Source organism: Xenopus laevis, chromosome 3S, assembly GCF_017654675.1.
Source record: "Xenopus laevis strain J_2021 chromosome 3S, Xenopus_laevis_v10.1, whole genome shotgun sequence".
Lineage (NCBI taxonomy): Eukaryota > Metazoa > Chordata > Amphibia > Anura > Pipidae > Xenopus > Xenopus laevis.
The window spans coordinates 48,932,581-48,951,589 of NC_054376.1; the positions used below are offsets into that span (position 1 = coordinate 48,932,581).

Here is a 19,009-nt window from a genome sequence, read left to right on the forward strand (position 1 = left end):
TATTGTAGTTATTGGGAAAAGTTAGACAAGACAATGGTCAGAGTTTGATAGAACTCCAAAGCTCAAGTGTAATTACAGTTTGTGCTTTGTGAGTACTGGCAATAGATCAATATGTTACCTGGAAGATTATTAAATGTGCAATCCGTGCAATGAAAAAAATGAACTTGAGTTATAACTGCTTTTAATAATAATATAATCTACTTTTAATATATATAAATATATATATTTGTTTAGATGGAGAGAACTTGAACTAATTTAGTTGCTAAACAAAAAGCTTTTGACAATATAAATGTTGCAGTTAGTTGATGGAAACTGTTTGTTATTGAATTGTTTGGGGGAAATGTTTTTACTTCGATTGTGTCAACCTGTCTTTTCATCTGCTGCAGGATGCCTCTGGAAAAGTTCTAGATCACTGGTCTATTATGACTGTTGAAGAAGAGCTAGCTACACTGCAGCAGTTCCTCCGTTTTGGCGAAACAAAATCTATTGTGGAGCTCATGGCAATCCATGAAAAAGAAGGTTATTCTGTACTTGTGCCCAGTACTAGAACCAATTCTGACATTCGAGCATTTATTGAAAGCAGCAACCCAAGGGGCAGTCCTATTTTACCTTCCCCACTGGAGAAGGTGTCTCCCTCAGCCATTCATCCCTTTGAGAACATGATTAACAATATGGCTTTCACATTACCATTTCAGTTTTTCAGTCCTGTTCCACCTCCACTTATAGGATCACCGCCAGAAAGACCAATGTCTGAAAGAAACCAAGACAGATCAAAAGATTGCAAAAATGATTCCCAAATATCATTCTTGGACAGCAGCTACTTGACTTCTAGTTCTGCAACATTTCATCTGGAAAATGACTCCAACATGAGTACTCGAGATGGTGCCCCCAAAATAGAAGATGATAGCCCTTTAAGCGATGCAAGCTCACATAACAATATGAACTATGATATTTCTCCAGTCTCTCCAGAGAGTAAAAATAATCCCACAGAAATAAATATCAATGGGCCTAGGAAGGGTCGTGTTTTTTGCACTGCTTGTGAAAAGACCTTTTATGATAAAGGCACATTAAAGATTCATTACAACGCTGTCCATCTGAAGATAAAACACCGGTGTACAATTGTGGGATGTAATATGGTCTTCAGCTCCCTAAGAAGTCGGAACCGCCATAGTTCTAATCCCAACCCAAGGCTGCATATGCCAATGAACAGAAATAACAGAGACAAGGATTTAAGGAATGGACTAATTATATCTGCCGATTCTAAAAGACTTACACCTAAATCTTGTAACTTGGATAGCAGATCAGGTAATAACTATGCCAGTACTGCTCCTGATACAAAATTGCAGTCTGTTCTCCCCAGTGTTGGACAATCATGTGTGCTCTTTCCCAATCTGAAAACTGTCCAACCAGTTCTGCCCTTCTATCGAAGTCCTGCAACATCTGCTGAACTTGCCAATACTCCTGGAATACTACCCCCTCTTCCTGTCATTTCTGAGTCTATCTCAGACAAAATTATTTCTGATGACTTTCTCTCAGATACAATGCCCAAAAAGAAATCTCGAAAATCCAGCATGCCCATCAAAATCCAGAAAGAGTACATTGATGCACCACAAGGAAACCTAGAAGAAGCTAGTTCTGAAGAGGACAACCCTATACATGAAACAAGCAACGACACCTTTGAAAATTGTGATAAAAATCAAGAGATAGATATTTCTGGGGGGATACAAAGAGACAACATGTTTTTGGATTCATATAAATCAAATGACTCTGAAGATCAGCATTATCAGTCTGTGATGGATAATAATTACAACAGTGCTTCTTCTGATTCTGAGAATGAGTTCCAACCCTCGGAAAAAGAAAATAACCATAACCAAGACTATGCTTTAAATATAGATTTAAGTGAAAACAAAAACGAGCACAACTTTAATGTTTCACAGCAGCTGGCTGAACCCAAACTGTACAATAAAGAGCAGTCAAAACATACAGATTCTGAAGGCGGTGTTGAATTCCAAAACTACTCTGTGAGTGGGGAACTTTACAGTTCAACTCCTAACAAGACTTCTGACTTTGATGCTGGCGAACAGCACTTCCAAATTCCTAAAGACGAAAAGCGCTTTCATTGTGAGATATGTAAAAAGGCCTTTAAAAACCCTTACAGTGTGAAAATGCATTACAAAAATGTGCACCCAAAGGAAATGCATTTATGTACGATAGAGGGCTGCCATGCTGCTTTCCCGTCTCGGAGGAGCAGAGACAGGTAAATACTGAATTATGTCTGTGTATAGTACAATAAGAAACCTTTTTTGTGTATATTGTGCTGGTGTATTATCAGATGTAAATGATGGCAACAGACTCTTTGTTTTGTCATTAAAATAAGTCTTATCAGTTACTTGATAGTGTAAGTTTTTCCAAAGATTTTTATTGTGAACTATAATTTACAGTACTTAAGACTAGGTAATGTAACATGCAACATTTGCTACAGATCTAGTTACCCATAGGTAAATTAGGACATAACATTTACTGGTTGTTTGCTTGAAAGCAAATACTAGTGTCGTAGGTTATGAGATCTAGGCAAACCTTGCCCTTTTGATTACATGTCCTAGTTAGTCTTCTATCTGTACTATGCTAATAAATGCAAGTCAATATCCGCCTACCACTGAACCATATAATTGGTGTATTTTGTAATGTGAATGGTTTTGTAATATTATCTAATGGAAGCATAGATAGAGCATAAATGCTCTGTCGGTCTCTAGCTGTTCTCTGTCAGGGTGCTGGTAGTTGTGGATGTTTCGAACTGTTGAAAACCCAAAAAATGACATAAAATATGCTGATTTGTAAGCTACCACTAAAACCAGAGACCCATATTACTAATTATTCCATGATTACACCACATGTTCTGCCCCCAAACCCCAATTCAGCTTACCCTGGAAACACTAAATTTCTCATCTGTACCCACCCAATTCCCACTTAATCACCCTCATTTCGCTATTGTCCTGGCACTGCCACAGTCCTTTCCCAGAAACTATCAAACTGCTACTTTAGGCAACCTCTCTCTCCCTACTATACCTACTATCCCAAGCCAAAGTCAATTTTCAGAAACTATTATCCCACTGCTACTATGGGAACCATCTCTTTCTACTATACCTGCTATCCCACAGCCACAGTCCGTTCCCAGATTCTATTATCCTCACTGCTACTAGAGGCACCATCCCTTCCTACTATACCGGCTATTTCACAGCCACGGTCCCTTGTCAGTGGCTTTTATCCCCACTGCTACTATAGGCACCATCTCTCCTTACTATACCTGCTATTCCACAGTCCCTTCCCAGAAACTATTACCCTGCTGCTACTATAGGCAAAATCTCGCCTTACCAAAGGCACCAGCTCTCCCTACTATACCTTATATCCTACAGCCCCAGTGCCTTCAAGAGTCTATTATATCGATTGGTACAATAGACACTATTCTAACACTATGGGCCAGATTCAATGGGAAGGGAGTCTCCCTCTCCAGAGAAACATATTTTTATGGTCATATTGTCATTCTTAATTTTGGGTATTGTAGTGAATCCTTTCTTAGATCATAATGTGTATCTTTAGCTGCTCGGATATAAAAAGGACCATTCAAAATTCAGCATGTGTAAAGGTTTGCTATTATCACACTGACGTTTAAATCTTATTTATTCTGTTTTTCAGACACAGTTCAAATTTAAACCTTCATCAGAAACTGTTGACTAAAGAAGCACATGAGGTACAAAGTTTACCATACAATATACCCTATCTTCTAAAGAATACTATTAAGGATTGTTATCAGGACCCTCCACTAAAAAATCCTGGACAGACATCTGTAATCTTCAAAGGCATGAACAGAACAGGGAGCCTGGTTTATCCCATGAGCAAGATCAGAGAGCCTTGTTTGGACAGCTTTGGGACAGAGCCTGTGAATGACAATGTTGTGTTGGACTTAAGCACTGCTTCCAGCATTCGGTCCGGCAGCAGTTCCCATTCCTCCTGGGACTCCGATGGAGGTAGTGAAGAAGGTAACATACCAGTGGAGGATAGTGATGAAAGCTGTGAAGGATTGAGCTTCATTACACAGGAAGAGCTCTACCAGAATATTTACTTGACTAATAGAGTTCACCAGAGTTTTTCAAGCATACCAACTAGTATGCCAATAACCTGCCATATCTGCCAAAAAACATACAGTAACAAAGGAACATTTAGAGCTCATTATAAAACTGTCCATTTGCGGCAAATGCATAAATGTAAAGTAGAAGGATGCAACACCATGTTCTCATCTGTACGCAGTCGAAACAGACATAGCCAAAACCCTAATTTGCACAGGCTCTTATCTGAATCCCCAAATATCTTGCAATAGAAAAAGGTATTTGTTCCAGAGGGGCTGATTAGTCTCTCATAGGGAAAATAATGTTTATTTTTGATGTAAAGTCTCCAAGCGGGGTTCATTCTATAAATCTAAATTTACCTGCATCAACCCAACAGTAACCCTATGACAATTAACATTGCACCACACAGCATCCCCAATTCCATAATTAAAGCTGTCCCTTGCGTCATGAATATAAAATATTTAATTACCGGTATATGGATTTATATTTCACAACTCAACAGACAGACGGCACTTCTGGATGGGTTTATTGGGATAACTGCTGTTAACCGCCTAACGTGTTTCGGGAATATATCCCTTAATCATAGGCTAACCCCTATGGCTAGCCTATGATTAAGGGATATATTCCCGTTTATCCAGTATAGACAGGTGCACATTGGGAGCCTTTAAAAGTTAAAAACATATTTTATTTATTAATTCATTTTAAATGAACAGGCCAACATTTCGGTCTCCGTTTAAGACCTTTATCAAGACTGAACAGAAATCGATACATTGGCCTGTTCTTTTAAAATTAATTAATAAATAAAATATGTTTTTAACTTTTATTTATATATATATATATATATATATAAGTCTCGGTGATCCGCACTCCTCTCGGCAATTCATCTCTTACACCCGGGTGCTGCTCCTGGGAAATAGTAGATACAAACGAAAAATAGTAGCGCACTCCTAAACTAATAAAAATTAGTTTATTTTCTCATCATTACAGTAATCTGCTGTTTTATATATATATATATATATATATATATACATATACATATACATATATACACACACTGTTTCCTTGAAAAAGATCCCAACAGGGATCGAAACGTTGGAATAAGATACCATGTAACAATAAAGATTACATTTTTTAACCAAAAGGGAGTGCTGGTTTGGAAACTATTGGTGTATGCTAAAATTACCGTGCACCCCTCCTTATCCTATATTGCCTCAGAGTGCGGGTGCTCATTGGAGAATTATATATATATATATATATATATATATATATATATATATATATATATAAAACCAACAAAAAAGTCAAGACAACTTTGTGCAAATAAAAAAGTTCTTTACCAACAGGTAACAGCAAACATGTTTGCTGTTACGTGTTGGTAAAGAACTTTTTGTTGGTAAAGACTTTTTTGTTGGTTATATAATTTGTCCACAACGTGGACTAAGTCATGGACTAAGGGTGAGCTCCACTCGGAAATATATATATATATATATATATATATATATATATATATATACACACACACGAGTCTTTATTTTCTCTAAACTAACAGAACTTGCCAATAAAATGACACATCTTCAATTGCCCTTTTCCGATGCGCTGTTTTTCATTTTCAGGGAAAAGCATGATTTTGAAAGAGCAAAATAGTGATCCATTTCAAAGTAGAGGCTGTGCAAAGAACTACCTTTACTGAAAAACTGGTCAAACCACTGACGACAAGGTGCCAGCTGAAACGCTCTGATATTTTGTAGAACATATTATTCTATGTAAGTAGGAACCAGTCTTGTACAGTTTTGATACAGTGTTATATGTATGTCACTTACAATATTGGGCACTGGAGAGGGCCAGCATTCCAATTCACTTGTGCCCCAAGTGGTAAAACCTTTTCACTGTAATTTAGATTTATTTTGTCTCGTATGCTATGCACTTAATATTTTTCTTATGGACGTTTTTTACTAAAATGCTTTTGTCCACTTTCATTTGAGTTGTATTTCTTTCTTTTTCCGAATATCTTTTGTTGTTGTTGATAAATCGGAAGAAGCTAAAGTTTCCAAAAGCATGCCTCTGTAAATAACCATGCTGATTTATTTTGTAAGCTCCTTTTTGAAACATATGTGAAAAAAATATATTTCCAGTAGGACTGGATTAAACCTTGTCATGTACTGTATGAAAGAAAGCACACCTAATAGATTTCATTTGTAGACACTGAATTAGTGTAAAAGAAATGCCTCAAGTTATTGTTGTTTAACTTATTTTGTATGATGCTCAATGGTGTAAGCCTGCATATTGTATAGTATTAAATGGGATTCCTTAAAATATGGCAACCACCTGATCTTGGCCAAATCTTTCTTTGTTTTATGTTCCCAAACCATCAGATCAGAATGGATTTGCGTTAATTGTGACAATTTGTTTTCAAAGCTGTCTGAAATGTGTCATTGTTTCTCAAATATCTGAAAAAAAACATTTGTACCAAGAATTTTCTTTTCCTTAATAAAAATACAAACATTTGTATTGACGGTACTGTTCTGCTCCATTCATTTTCATAACCTATAATAAAAAATGTATTCAGGTTTGTTTTTTTTAAGATTATTGTGTTTTGTATATACTTGCAATACAGCTACTGTATACTGCACCCCACTAACCTATGCGAAGAATTTTAATATAAAATAGTATTTCTGGTGTTTCTCTGTTTTATTAAGAATTTAATGAAATTGTGGTGCTGAAAATAATTCTATCCACTGTGAATCCAGATCTACATTTGAGAGAGGTGTGTGTGTAATACAGCTGTAAACATATTTATCAAAAAAGCCAAGAACTTTGCAAAAGAACTGTATGAAAAGAAATAATCAGCCAGCCTTGAACAACTTCAACTTTCCAAAACACTGCCTGTTAAATATCAGCAAGCCTTGAACAATTTCAACTTTCCAAAACGCTGCCTGTTGGGAGCGACATGGTATTTCTTTCACCTCTGAATATGTGGCGCTATGTTCCCTAACTGCACATGTGCTACGGCTGCATGTAATTGCTTTCTTTTTATAGAGAATCATATCCATGGCAAAATTATGTGCTTGAATTTCAGAAGGAAGCCTCCATCACTTTATTCATTGCAACATCTGCATGGCTATATTCAGATCATAGGAGTAAGGTTGCTTGGTACGCTGGATATGATCCTGTGAACACCTGGGAACATTTTCCCCATGAAAATTAAACAAGATTTTACGGCTGGTGCTGCCAACCGCTTGTGTGATAGCAGGAGGCAGGTCCAACCAAAAGAGCGTAATTCAACCATTAAGCATCCCTGTTTGTCTCTGCTTTACAGGAACAGCTGGCTTCATTACTAGAGCACTGAGACTAAATAGTGTGGGGTCAGCCAGAGAAATGCTCACCCTGATGGCACCATGATCCAACCATGGAACATGGCTCTATACAAATGATGACTTAACTCACAACACCGTTATCCTCTACCATTTTATATTTCATTGTAAAAAAAAAAAAATATATATATACACATACTGTACTGGAAATTGTCATGTTGTGTGTGTGTGTGTGTGTATATATATGTGTGTGTGTGTGTGTGTATGTATATATATTTATATAAGCAGTTCTTTTCAGCAGAATCTCTGCACATCACGTTAACATTTCTGCTAGAATGATAGTAGCCAGTCCAGCCATCAGCCTGTCTAGATTTATAAGTAGGAAGGTAGGATATTATTATTATTATTATTAGCATGTATTTATATAGCGCCAACATATTGCGTTGTGCTGTAAAGTAAATGTGATTATACAACTAGATCACCTGAATTATATACATAAAACATATGGAGTTACCTGTACATACATCACAATCAATACAGGCACAAAAGGTGAGGAAGGCCCTATGCAAAAAGAGCTTACACTCTAAAGGCAAGGGAGTAATACACAAGGTGTGGGAGTGGGCAAGATCGAATTAAGTGGGTGAGAAATGTGGTACTGTGTGGTATTGCGTTTGGTAGTTGAGCAGAGTGAGGGTAGGCTTCTCGAAATAAGTGCGTTTTAAAAGAACAGTTCAGTGTAAAAATAAAAACTGGGTAAATAGACAGGCTGTGTAAAATAAAAAATGTTTCTAATATAGTTAGTTAGTCAAAAATTTAATGTATAAAGGCTGGAGTGATTTGATGTATAACATGTCAGTCAGAACACTACTTCCTGCTTTTCAGCTCTCTTGGTTTACACTGACTGGTTACCAGGCAGTAACCAATCAGAGACTTGAGGGGGGCCACATGGGTCATATCTGTTGCTTTTGAATCTGAGCTGAATGCTGAGGATCAATTGCAAACTCACTGAACAGAAATGTACCATGTGGCCCCCCTTCAAGTCGCTGACTAACTCGGAGTTATAGAGCTGAAAAGCAGGAAGTTTGATTCTGGTTGTTTTATTAGACATCTGTTCACTCCAGCCTTTATATATTACATTTTTGGCTAACTATATTACAAACATTTTTTATTTTGCACAGCCTATCTATTTACCCAGTTTTTATTTTCACACTGAACTGTTCCTTTAAGAGATCTCTTGAAAGCAGAAAGGTTGGGAGAAAGTCGGACAGACCGTGGGAAAGAGTTCCAGAGGAGGGGCGCAGCCCTTGCAAAGTTTTGAATGCGAGCATGTGAGGCGGTAATGAGAGAAGAGTTGAGTAGCAGGTCAGTAGAGGAGCGTAGTAAGCGGTTGGGTGAGTATATAGAGATGAGTTCAGAGATGTAGAGTGGGGCAGAGTTATGAAGTGCTTTGAATGTCAGGGTCATTAATTTGAATTTAATTCTGAGAGGTAGTGGAAGCCAGTGCAGGGATTGACAGAATGCCGTGGCAGAGGAGGAGCGGTTGCTGAGGTGTATGAGCCTCGCAGCAGTGTTCATTATGGACTGGAGAGGCGACAGTCTCTGGAGGGGAAGGCCAATTAAAAGAGAGTTACAGTAGTCTAGACGTGATATGACGTGAGAGTGAATAAGAATTTTGGCAGCATCTTGGGTGATAAATGATCGTATTTTGGATATGTTCCTTAGGTGGAAGTGACATTGTTTAATAAGTGTCTGGATATGAGGAGTGAATAACAGGGCAGAATCTAGAATAAACCCAAGGCACCGGGCCTGGGGATAGGGGGTGATAGTGGAATTGTTAGCTATGATGGATACTTCGGGGATGTTGCTGGTGTTAGTTGGAGGAAAGAGAACCGTTTCAGTTTTAGAGAGGTTTACAGGCTCGCTTGTTTGCATAGCTCTCTGGACATCACTTTGCCCACTACTGATGCTGCCCTCCCCTATTTAATATCAACTACAAGCTACCATTTCTATCAGTTATGCAATACTCTTCCTGATCTAAGGGGTGAGTTCACCTGGAGTAGAATGTTATTTTATGCCAAAAAATAAAACAGTTTTTACACCACCCTACACTAACACATCGTTTTTTTTTTTTTTTTTTTTTATGTAAAAAAAATTGGAGTTTTGTAGCTACAGTTTAATACCATGTTTTTGGATCTGATGTTAATGGCATGACTAAGAACAACTTTTTTCACTAGCTTGCTTGATATTTGTTTTAATCCAATAAACATTTGTACTCCTATTTTACTGCAAGCAAATATTGGTTATACAATATAACATTAACTTTTTGCCATGAAACCTCTCGTCCTCAGGTCCCAAAAAAATGCTTGTATCATTCATACCCTAAAACTGGTCATGTGGTTTCCTACTGCAGCCTTTCGTACAAAAAGCTTCTTTTATAGCTGTCTATCCCATACACAAATCACTGTGCATCCAAATAGTTTTCCTATGTTTGTGAAAAGGGTTTTAAAGTAACAGGAATGTCAGTGATTGGAACATAGAGGCCTCTAGTGGCTGATCGTGAATATGGCACTAATTTTATATTTGAGATTTTAAATCCTGCGTCTGTTGACTGCAGCTAAGGGAAGTGTGTTTTGCTGAATGTGGCTACTTATTCATTTTTGCTGAATGCAACTGCTCAATTTTAGCAACCATTTAAAACAATATCTCTGTCTAACTCTGGTGAGTCCTGATAAAGCAAGTCCCTTAACTCTGGAGTATTTGTCCTCCTGATACTTGCCACAGCTTTTTTCAGGACCTATCTCCAAAACCACCATTTACCAAATATGCCACTGAGGAAGTTGTTATCCTTTTGCCTTTTCATGGGGTCACTGTAGAACAATCACTTAGGGCCCACATCGGTTTAAATGAGCAATTCCCCATAAAGTTCCTGTACTAATCAAAATAATTTAAAGGAGAATTCAACCCTTAACTAAAAAAAACCCTACCCTATGAAGAACCCCCTCCCATCTCCCTCCCGGGGAAATGCCCCTAGCTTTTTACTTACCCCTCGGTGCAGATTCAGGGATCGCAGTTCGCCGCAGCCATCCTCCAGGTCTTCATGTCTTCTTCCGGCACTTCAGCAATTTCCGTCCATTTCGGCGCATGCGAGGTTGTTGCAAACCGGGAAATTACTCCCAACTGCGCATGCCCCGCTTCGCCGGTCTCAGATTACCGAAGACAGAGAAGATGGCTGGTGCACCAGCTGCTCTTTTTAGCTGGTTGTGTACTATCTTACTTTTCTAGAATACGCTAAAATAGTAGCTATGCCATAAATTAACATTGCCTTGTTTACAGGGTACCAGCTCCCCAACTTATACTAGAGGTATGGTCCCTCTTGGTAAGCAGCACTTTACTGGGCCTTGTTCATCCCAGGCTCCCTGTAACATGTCCAGTTGGGTCAGCAGATGAAGAACACACAGAAAGGACCACCCCTTTGCCTACTATATTAAAGTGTGGCAGGAAATGATTCATAATGATAATATGGGCCAATAATACAAATATGCTAATAAACAAAACTAGATACATTGACTTCTGCCTAATAACTAGGGAATAACGAAGTACAATATTTGTACAATTAGTACACGCTAGTAATAAAGCTGAATATAGGTAAGCTCTCTTTATCTCCTGTATGGTTATTGGTGTCTCTTGTGTGTTTTCATGCATGTTTAAAGAATACACCCATTTGTTGTACAATGCTGCGGAATATGTTGTTGTTTTATAAATAAATGTATGCCAGCTGGGGCCAAAGCAGTAGACATAAAGCACTGCGTATCTTGACAGCGCTATATAAATAAATGATGATGATGATTTCCAAACCTTCTCTAACAGCCATTTCCAGAACATTTAAGTAAAACTAACTTAAAAACCATTGAAAATGATTTAATGATCCAAAATGGAAAATTGTTAAATTAAAATTATGTAATTTGTTTTGAATATCCCTTAACTCTGTAATGTTAAGAGGCCTAGCTAAACAGACATGGAGCTGAGAACAGAGAAATGAGGTGTGAAAGTGAGGATTGCCCATGTAACACTAGTACATGACACTGTCAATAGGTAGGCTGTGCTCTGGATGTTGATTAATTACAGCAATTTAAGATAGGATATGCCACCTGGATGCATGTTTATTCAATATATAAATATGTATATATCAGGACAATTGAACATAAGGAATAAATACACAGGGGAAAGACTTTGGCTGGCAGGATGTGAGCGGGATCAAGCAGGAGAGGGGCACCATCGGGCTAGATTGGAAGTTGTGTCTTCAAATGGTAACAGCTAGTAGGGGAAGTTCCCTCACAGGCTACCTTTTATTCACATTCTTGTAGAGTTATGAGGTCCTGGCTTTAACTAACAGCCAGTCCCACAGATAATTATCCACTGGGTAATGCTGACACCTAGTGGTCCCAAATATATGCATGTTCACATGTATATGTACATGAATGCCATAGCATTGTGGTGATAGTTTGTATAAACTAAAACACAAACTGATCCTCTAAGTGCTGGTTTACATGGACTCCACTAAGCCAAAATAAAAGTACAATCAGGAAAATATTACTAGGTTACTGGGATGCTATTTGATCTAAGCAGTGCCGTGTCTTTATTGGCAATAAAAACTGAGCTGATATAACAAAAGGAGGTGGCAAAAAAAAATGGTTAAATAGTATAATACCACTGAGCTCCACCACTAATGGATCTGCTACCAGTTAAGCAGGTTTCATTTAGACCAAAGGTTTGAAGGTGAATGTGTATTTTTAGATTGTAAATGTTACTAAGCAAAACCTGCTTGTGCAACAAAAAGGTTTGCCACCTAACTGGTATTTTATCAACCTGGCTAGTAAAAATTATGCTTGATGCCAATGTAACTTTTGGGGATCAAAGATAAAAATATAGGAAGGCTGGCAACCCTAGTAAAAAAAAAAAAAAAAAAGATACATCCATCCCCTACCCTTCTTCCACAAAATTTAGATTATTTTTCCAGTCCCAATCTATTAAATTGCATCTTTATTAACCTGATTAAAATTCAATATAAAGATCACACCCTTATATACTTCATCAATAATAAGTAAATTGCGCAGATTAACGGTATTAGAACTGCATTGGTCATCTCTTTCTCAATCCTATTACTTGCTTCTGGAAGAAGCGTGAATGGAAAAGGAACATGTGGTTATATGCATCCAGCCATTTAATCGATACATTGTGGACAGATCTCATCAAAAGATTTATGCTACAACTCCATTTCTCCTTACAAGGAATCCACCAGAGCTCACCAAGGCACTGCAGTGCTGCTGTATTTTGTATCTCTGCCCTTTTTCAAGATGGAGTCTAGCATGCTTCCTTTGTAGATTAGCAGCGCTATAAAAGCACACTGTATCCTGTTTTTCTATTTCTTGTTTACAAGTACCACATCTTATTTGCTATTATGTTCTGAGGCCACAAGATGGTGGTATGAGCCAGTTTCTTACAAGCCCTCTGAATAACCATTCATTTAAAGGAAAAGTGCAGTGAAACCTCAATTTTACATTCCCTGATTTTAAAGGAATTCTTCAGTGTAGAAATAAAAACTGGGTAAATCGATAGGCTGTGCAAAATAAAAAATATTTCTAATATACAGTCGTTAGTTAGCTAAAAATGTAATGTATAAAGGCTGGAGTCCCTGGATGTCTAACATAATCCGAAAATACAGGTAAATGGAGGGCACACCTAATTCAAACTATAAAAAAATAAACATGCAGTGAGAGGTGCAACAAAACCTATAAGTCGCCCCTACAGAGCAACTAAATATAACATATACAAGAAATCAGGTCTGCACACTCAAACAAAGATCTTTTGACTCAGGTGGTAAGATTGAAATATGTTTTACTAGTAAAAAAAAACAGCCAAACAGAAGCATAATGTTTACAAAGACAAAAAACATTTCACATGATAATAGTATACATACCACCCTTAGGTACAGAAAAGGCAGAAAAGAAACTACAAGTAGCGGATACACCTGCCAAGATGAGAATAGCCCCAACGTTTCGGCAAAATAGCCTTTATCAAGGGGATTCTCTTTTCTGCCTTTTCTGTACCTAAGGGTGGTATGTATACTATCATCATGTGAAATGTTTTTTGTCTTTGTAAACATTATGCTTCTGTTTGGCTGTTTTTTTTTTACTAGTAAAACATATTTCAATCTTACCACCTGAGTCAAAAGATCTTTGTTTGAGTGTGCAGACCTGATTTCTTGTATATGTCTAACATAATCGCCAGAACACTACTTCCTGCTTTGCAGCTCTCTTGGTTTCCACTGATTGGTTAACAGGTAGTAACCAATCAGAGACTTGAGGTGGGGGAACATGGGTCATAACTGTTTGCTTTTGAATCTGACCTGCAATGCTAAGTTTCAATTGCAAACTCACTGAACAGTTATGTCCCATGTGGCACCTCTTAAAGTCACTGACTTACTCCGAGTTGGAGAGCAGGAAGTAGTGCTCTGTTCTGTTAGACATCCGGTCACTTCAGCCTTTATACATTACATTTTTAACTAACTAACTATATTATAAACATTTTTTATTTTTCACAACCTATATATTTAACCAGTTTTCATTTTTACACTAAACTGTTCCTTTAAGTTTTTCCTTATTTCTTTGTGGTCCCACCTATATATTATGCATAATCCATTTCCCTGGTTTTACACCATTTCTTTCTGGTAAGGAAATGTCATACATATTGGAATGTTGTATCATTTCCAAATTAGTCCTCAGTATGCCCCTCTCAGCAATCTGTCTTTCTTCACACAGGAATCCAAGGCTGATTTTGATGTACAGTAAACTTGAATGGAGGAATGTAATAACAGTTGGTAACGGAAATAATATTTGCAATGCGAAAAGTTATGCCTTTGTGTGAACAAATTTAATATAGGTTTTGCAAACCCAGAAACTGTTTAGCAACCTTTTTGGACAGTGGAAGAAATCTTGCGAATTTTATAGTGTGCGCCAGTGCGCAAAAGAACCTTTATTATTTAAAAAATGTACAGAACCTTTACCTGATTATATCATTATATATTTCAGAGGAATGCAAGCTTAAAATATGTTAAGTGTGGCATACAAGAGTAATTCTGTCTTTATGGTTTATGCATGTGCAAACAGAAATGGCACACGGTGCAGTTCTCTCTGTGAAATAGGGTTTACATGTCCTTGAAGAGCAAGCTGATCCTGATTGGATAACTGAGTTTATGTGGCACTGCCACCTCTATTTATTATATGTAACCTTAAAAATACCAGGCAAGGTACCAAGGTTAGGGAATTCTTTGAGGAAAAGGATATTTTTTCCTTTTGTTCTGACATCTCAGGCATCCACTGCCCCTAATTGAAGCGAGATGCACTTGCACTATACAATTAGTGAAGATGTATATGGTGCAGAAGATATCTAGTACAAAAAACAAAGTGGCGGTGTTCTTAGGAAAAGTAATCCTGGTTGGTGCATTTTTAAAGGGAATGTCAACCCAAGTATTTTTCCTAATAAAAGAGAACATAATTCTAAGCAACTTCACAATATACATTCATTACACATTTCCCATGGTTTTTAAGTAATACGTATATGTATTGCTATTGAAAGCAATGTTTGTCCCAGACTGTTGATACAATGTAAGACAAGGCAGCTGATTAACAGACCTGTCTTTGCTGGGGAACTAATACTTTTGCAACATTGTTTAAAAAGTAACAACCAGGAGTTATGCAACTGCTGCTTTCAATAGCAACTGTTTTTACAAATAACTTTAAAAGCACTTATAATTGTGAATTAACGTATACTGGAAAGTTGCTTAGAATTGTGTTTTCTTTTATTAACCAATTTTTTTTAGGGTTGACTTGCCCTTTAAGGATTAGGAACACTGGCCTGGGGTAGAACGTATAGGTAGGGTATAATGCCTACCAATTTGGCACCCTCAGTAACTCTACCTGTTTTCTTCTGTTAAAGGGGACTTGTCACCCAGGCAAAAAAAAAAAGGTAAATAATAAATCAAATGATACATAAAACGCAAATTGATTTTTGTATCAAAACATCCATACCTGTTATAAAGTTATTTCAAAATCTCAGTTGTTAATCATATATTGGCTTTCTCACCTCTACGACTGAAGCACCGCTATCACTTTCACTTCTGCACTTAATTCATGTCAAGGCCCTGCTCACATTCCACCTTCTCTAATCATATAACAATGTAGCCTGTTCATGGGCCAGTGCATCAGGTCCTCCTTTCTGGCACATGCATTTGATTTTGGGATAATGCAAAGCTTGCCTTGATAACAGTTTTTTTTTTTAATGGCACCTGCTTGTATGCTTTTGGATTCCAAACAACTGAAGGAAAAGCAATTCATAGTGTAAGTAAGCAGCGCGTCCCCAGTGCTCCTCAGAATATAGCTAGATTGCATGCCGCCACAAAAATGTTGCCGCTGTAGGCTCGGCCTTTGTGGCCTCACCACAAATCAGTGCATGGAGGCCACTAATAGTAACATCCAATGGTTTGGTGAGTAACATGTTGCTCATGAGTAGGGTTGCCACCTTTTCTGGAAAAAAATACCAGCCTTCCTATACAGTATATTTATCTTTGTCCCCTAACATTGGGATCAACCATCATTTTTACCAGCCAGGCCGGTAAAATACCGGCCAGGTGGCAACCCTACTCATGAGCCACTGGTTTGGGGTCACTGCTATAGAGAAAGCCAACCCAGAAGTCCAGGCCCCAGGGGCGTTTCTGGCATTAAAGCTGTCTGAATGCTGCCCCACACTCACCTTTATATTGCCAGCGGAGGTCCGGGGGATGTGCGGGTGGACAGGAGCTAGGACCTACCTATGAAGGTATCGGATTTATTACCTGATTTCAAACATTCCACATAATAGTGTGTGGGGTGTGGGAAAGCCCTGCAAAAGCCCTACAAAGCTTCTGTAGGCAGGGTTGGTCTGGGGGCCTGGGGGGCTCACCGGGGCTTCTGCCTCAGGGCCCCCCCTCTGGATTCTGGGGGGACGCTGCCTCAAGGCCTCCGTCTGGCCAACCCTATGCTGTGCGTGTGCGTCAGCAGTGTTGGACTGGGATGCCAAGGGCCCACCAGTAAACCTTAGAATGTGGGCCCACTTTTCAAATTATTATTCCATCTTTTATATCTACTTACTATATTCTTCAATTATTAAGCATGTTCCCCGTAAAGAAATAGGGAATGACCATGAAATAGGCCAAATGATTAGAAGCAAGAGGGCCCACTTACACCTGGGACCACCGGGAGTTTTCCTGGTATCCCGGTGGGGCAGTCCGAAACTGCGCATCAGCACTCGCACTGCTTTTTTTACCGCAAAGAAAACCAGGGTGCGGATCTGGGCTGAAGGGGCCCACTAGAGCCGGGGGCCCACCGTTTTTTTCCCGGTCCTACCCTGTCTGTAGGCAATCATTCACTGAAACTTCGGGCGATTAGGTATTAGGAAACGATAGGTATGCCATCCCGCCGGCGATTCACATTGTTGCTGGTGGGAAGGCATTTTGGGGAGATTAGTTGCCCACAGTAGAGAAGATTTGTTGCTGGGCGACTAAGCTCCCCGTCTGCCACCACATGAGTGACCTGAGCTCCATGAACTGAGTGGTCCCTCTCAATCTAGCAGTGCTCAGGGTCCCTCTCAGTGCAATGGAGAGGTGACTGGTTACCTGTAGGGTAAGTACTCATTTGATATTAGGGATATAACTCATACCTCCCAACATTTTGGAAGTAAAAAGAGGGACAAAAAAAAATTTCCGCACGTAGCGCAGCAATTTTTTTGACCACACCCCTTTCTGTGGCCAAACCCCCTAATTACCATGTTCGTTTTACAAAATTTGGCAGGTTATGAAAGTTTGAAAATATTTCTCCTCATCTAAACTGTGTTTTTGTGTCTCAAAATTGTTACAAAGTATATTATTTGCACCTGTTAGCTGTTCTGGGCTCTCTGCTAAAAGCCAATTAAGTGAGAAACTTTGTTTCTTTTTCTGGCTGTTCAGTGCAGAGAAAAGAGGGACTTTCCAGTACAAATGAGGGACTGCGGGTTGAGCTGTCAAAAGAGGGACTGTCCCTCCGAAAAAGGGACAGTTGGGAGGTATGACTGCCTGGCGACCAATAACATCTAAATGTACAGGATCAAATGAGTTTTTGACACGACGACAATCTAATAATTGAGCTCGTTTACTTTACGTTGTGTGACGGGAAAAAATGTAATGGAGTTTCCTCTATAAAGCCAAGTCTTGGGTTAGTTATCAATACTCATTCGACACGTAAAATAAACGAGTAGTGGTATTATTTGGTTGGTGAAATAACACAGTAATACTAAAAGGTGCAAAGGAGGAACATTACACAAATAGAATGAAGCCGCCTCCTTGTTATTCTTGTTATGTATCCCAGAGAGGCGTAGGTAATGACTACAGGAAGCACGAGGCTTTTTACAGGACTCAAGCATACGTGAACCGAAAGAAACAAGCTGAAGGATTCGCTTTAACTACTATTCAAAAGAACCCCAAGCAGCGCTGTATAGGTTTGTGTTAGGTCGCTGCCCGCCTTGAAATCGGACTGAGAGGAGCCACGTTCTCAGAGTGCCCGTGCTGGACATAGAGAGGGAGCTCACTTGGCGGAGAAGGACCAGGGCATCTTCTCTTCAAGCTCCCTGAGACAAAGGCCTGCTGCTGCCCGGGAAAGCCCACCGCTGGTAATTACGAAAAAGGAGGTGGTACCCGGGCCTTCCTGCCCCCTGTGGTCGTTTTAGACTCCGCACGTCCCCCCATTTCTCCGGCTGCTGCCGCAGAGCGGAGGGGGCAGCTCAGTGTGTGTCGTTGTGAGGGAACAAAATGGCTCGGCCCAGGCCTCGGGATTACAAAGCAGGAGAACTGGTGTTTGCCAAAATGAAGGGATACCCGCACTGGCCTGCCAGGGTGAGTCAGTGAGCGCTGGGCACAGTTGCTGGGAATGGAGGGTGTCAGTGTGTGGGAAGGGCAGCTCATGCACGGTACTGGGGTGGTAAGGGGCATCAGAGCTGGGTAGGGTATGATACTGTGATGGAGGCCAGCCCATGTTGCATGAAGGAGCAGAGAGGGCACAGGCTGTGGGGATGTGGGAGATAGTGGTCCAGCTGCTGCTGCTGGGTGAGATGAGAGGCATGGACCTTATCATTCTCCCAGGATCTTCTCCCTTCTCTCAGTATCCTCATCCTTCTCTCAGTATCCTGACCTCTTCTCTCAGTATCCTCACCTCTTCTGTTAGTATCCTCACCCCTTCTCTCAGTATCCTCATCCTTCTCTCAGTATCCTCATCCTTCTCTCAGTATCCTGACCTCTTCTCTCAGTATCCTCACCTCTTCTGTTAGTATCCTCACCCCTTCTCTCAGCATCCTCATCCTTCTCTCAGTATCTTCAACTCTTATCTTAGTATCCTCACCTCTTCTCTCAGTAGCCTCACCCCTTCTCTTAGTAGCCTCACCCCTTCTCTCAGTGTCCTCATCCTTCTCTCGATATCCTTATCCTTCTCTAAATATCCTCATTCTTCTATC

General features: G+C 39.4%; 2 protein-coding genes across 6 annotated transcripts in view; both read left to right on the forward strand.

Moving 5' to 3' along the window:
- bnc1.S (basonuclin 1 S homeolog) overlaps positions 1-6,636 on the forward strand; it is a 57,838-nt gene extending 51,202 nt beyond the window's left edge. For 4 of the 5 annotated variants that reach the window (XM_018255379.2, XM_018255384.2, XM_018255381.2 and 1 more), the window contains 2 exons: positions 387-2,257; positions 3,694-5,169. In XM_018255379.2, coding sequence (XP_018110868.2) covers positions 387-2,257; positions 3,694-4,375 — 2,553 coding nt within the window. In that variant the 3' untranslated portion in view covers positions 4,376-5,169. Of the gene's footprint in view, positions 1-386; positions 2,258-3,693; positions 5,170-5,737 lie in introns of those variants that run through there. The other variant, XM_018255380.2, reaches the window with a different exon arrangement.
- Positions 6,637-17,868: 11,232 nt separating this feature from the next.
- LOC108712886 (hepatoma-derived growth factor-related protein 3) overlaps positions 17,869-19,009 on the forward strand; it is a 28,866-nt gene continuing 27,725 nt past the window's right edge. The window contains exon 1 of the mRNA XM_018255385.2: positions 17,869-18,395. Within this exon, the coding sequence (XP_018110874.1) occupies positions 18,312-18,395 (84 nt within the window). The 5' untranslated portion in view covers positions 17,869-18,311. The remainder of the gene's footprint in view (positions 18,396-19,009) is intronic.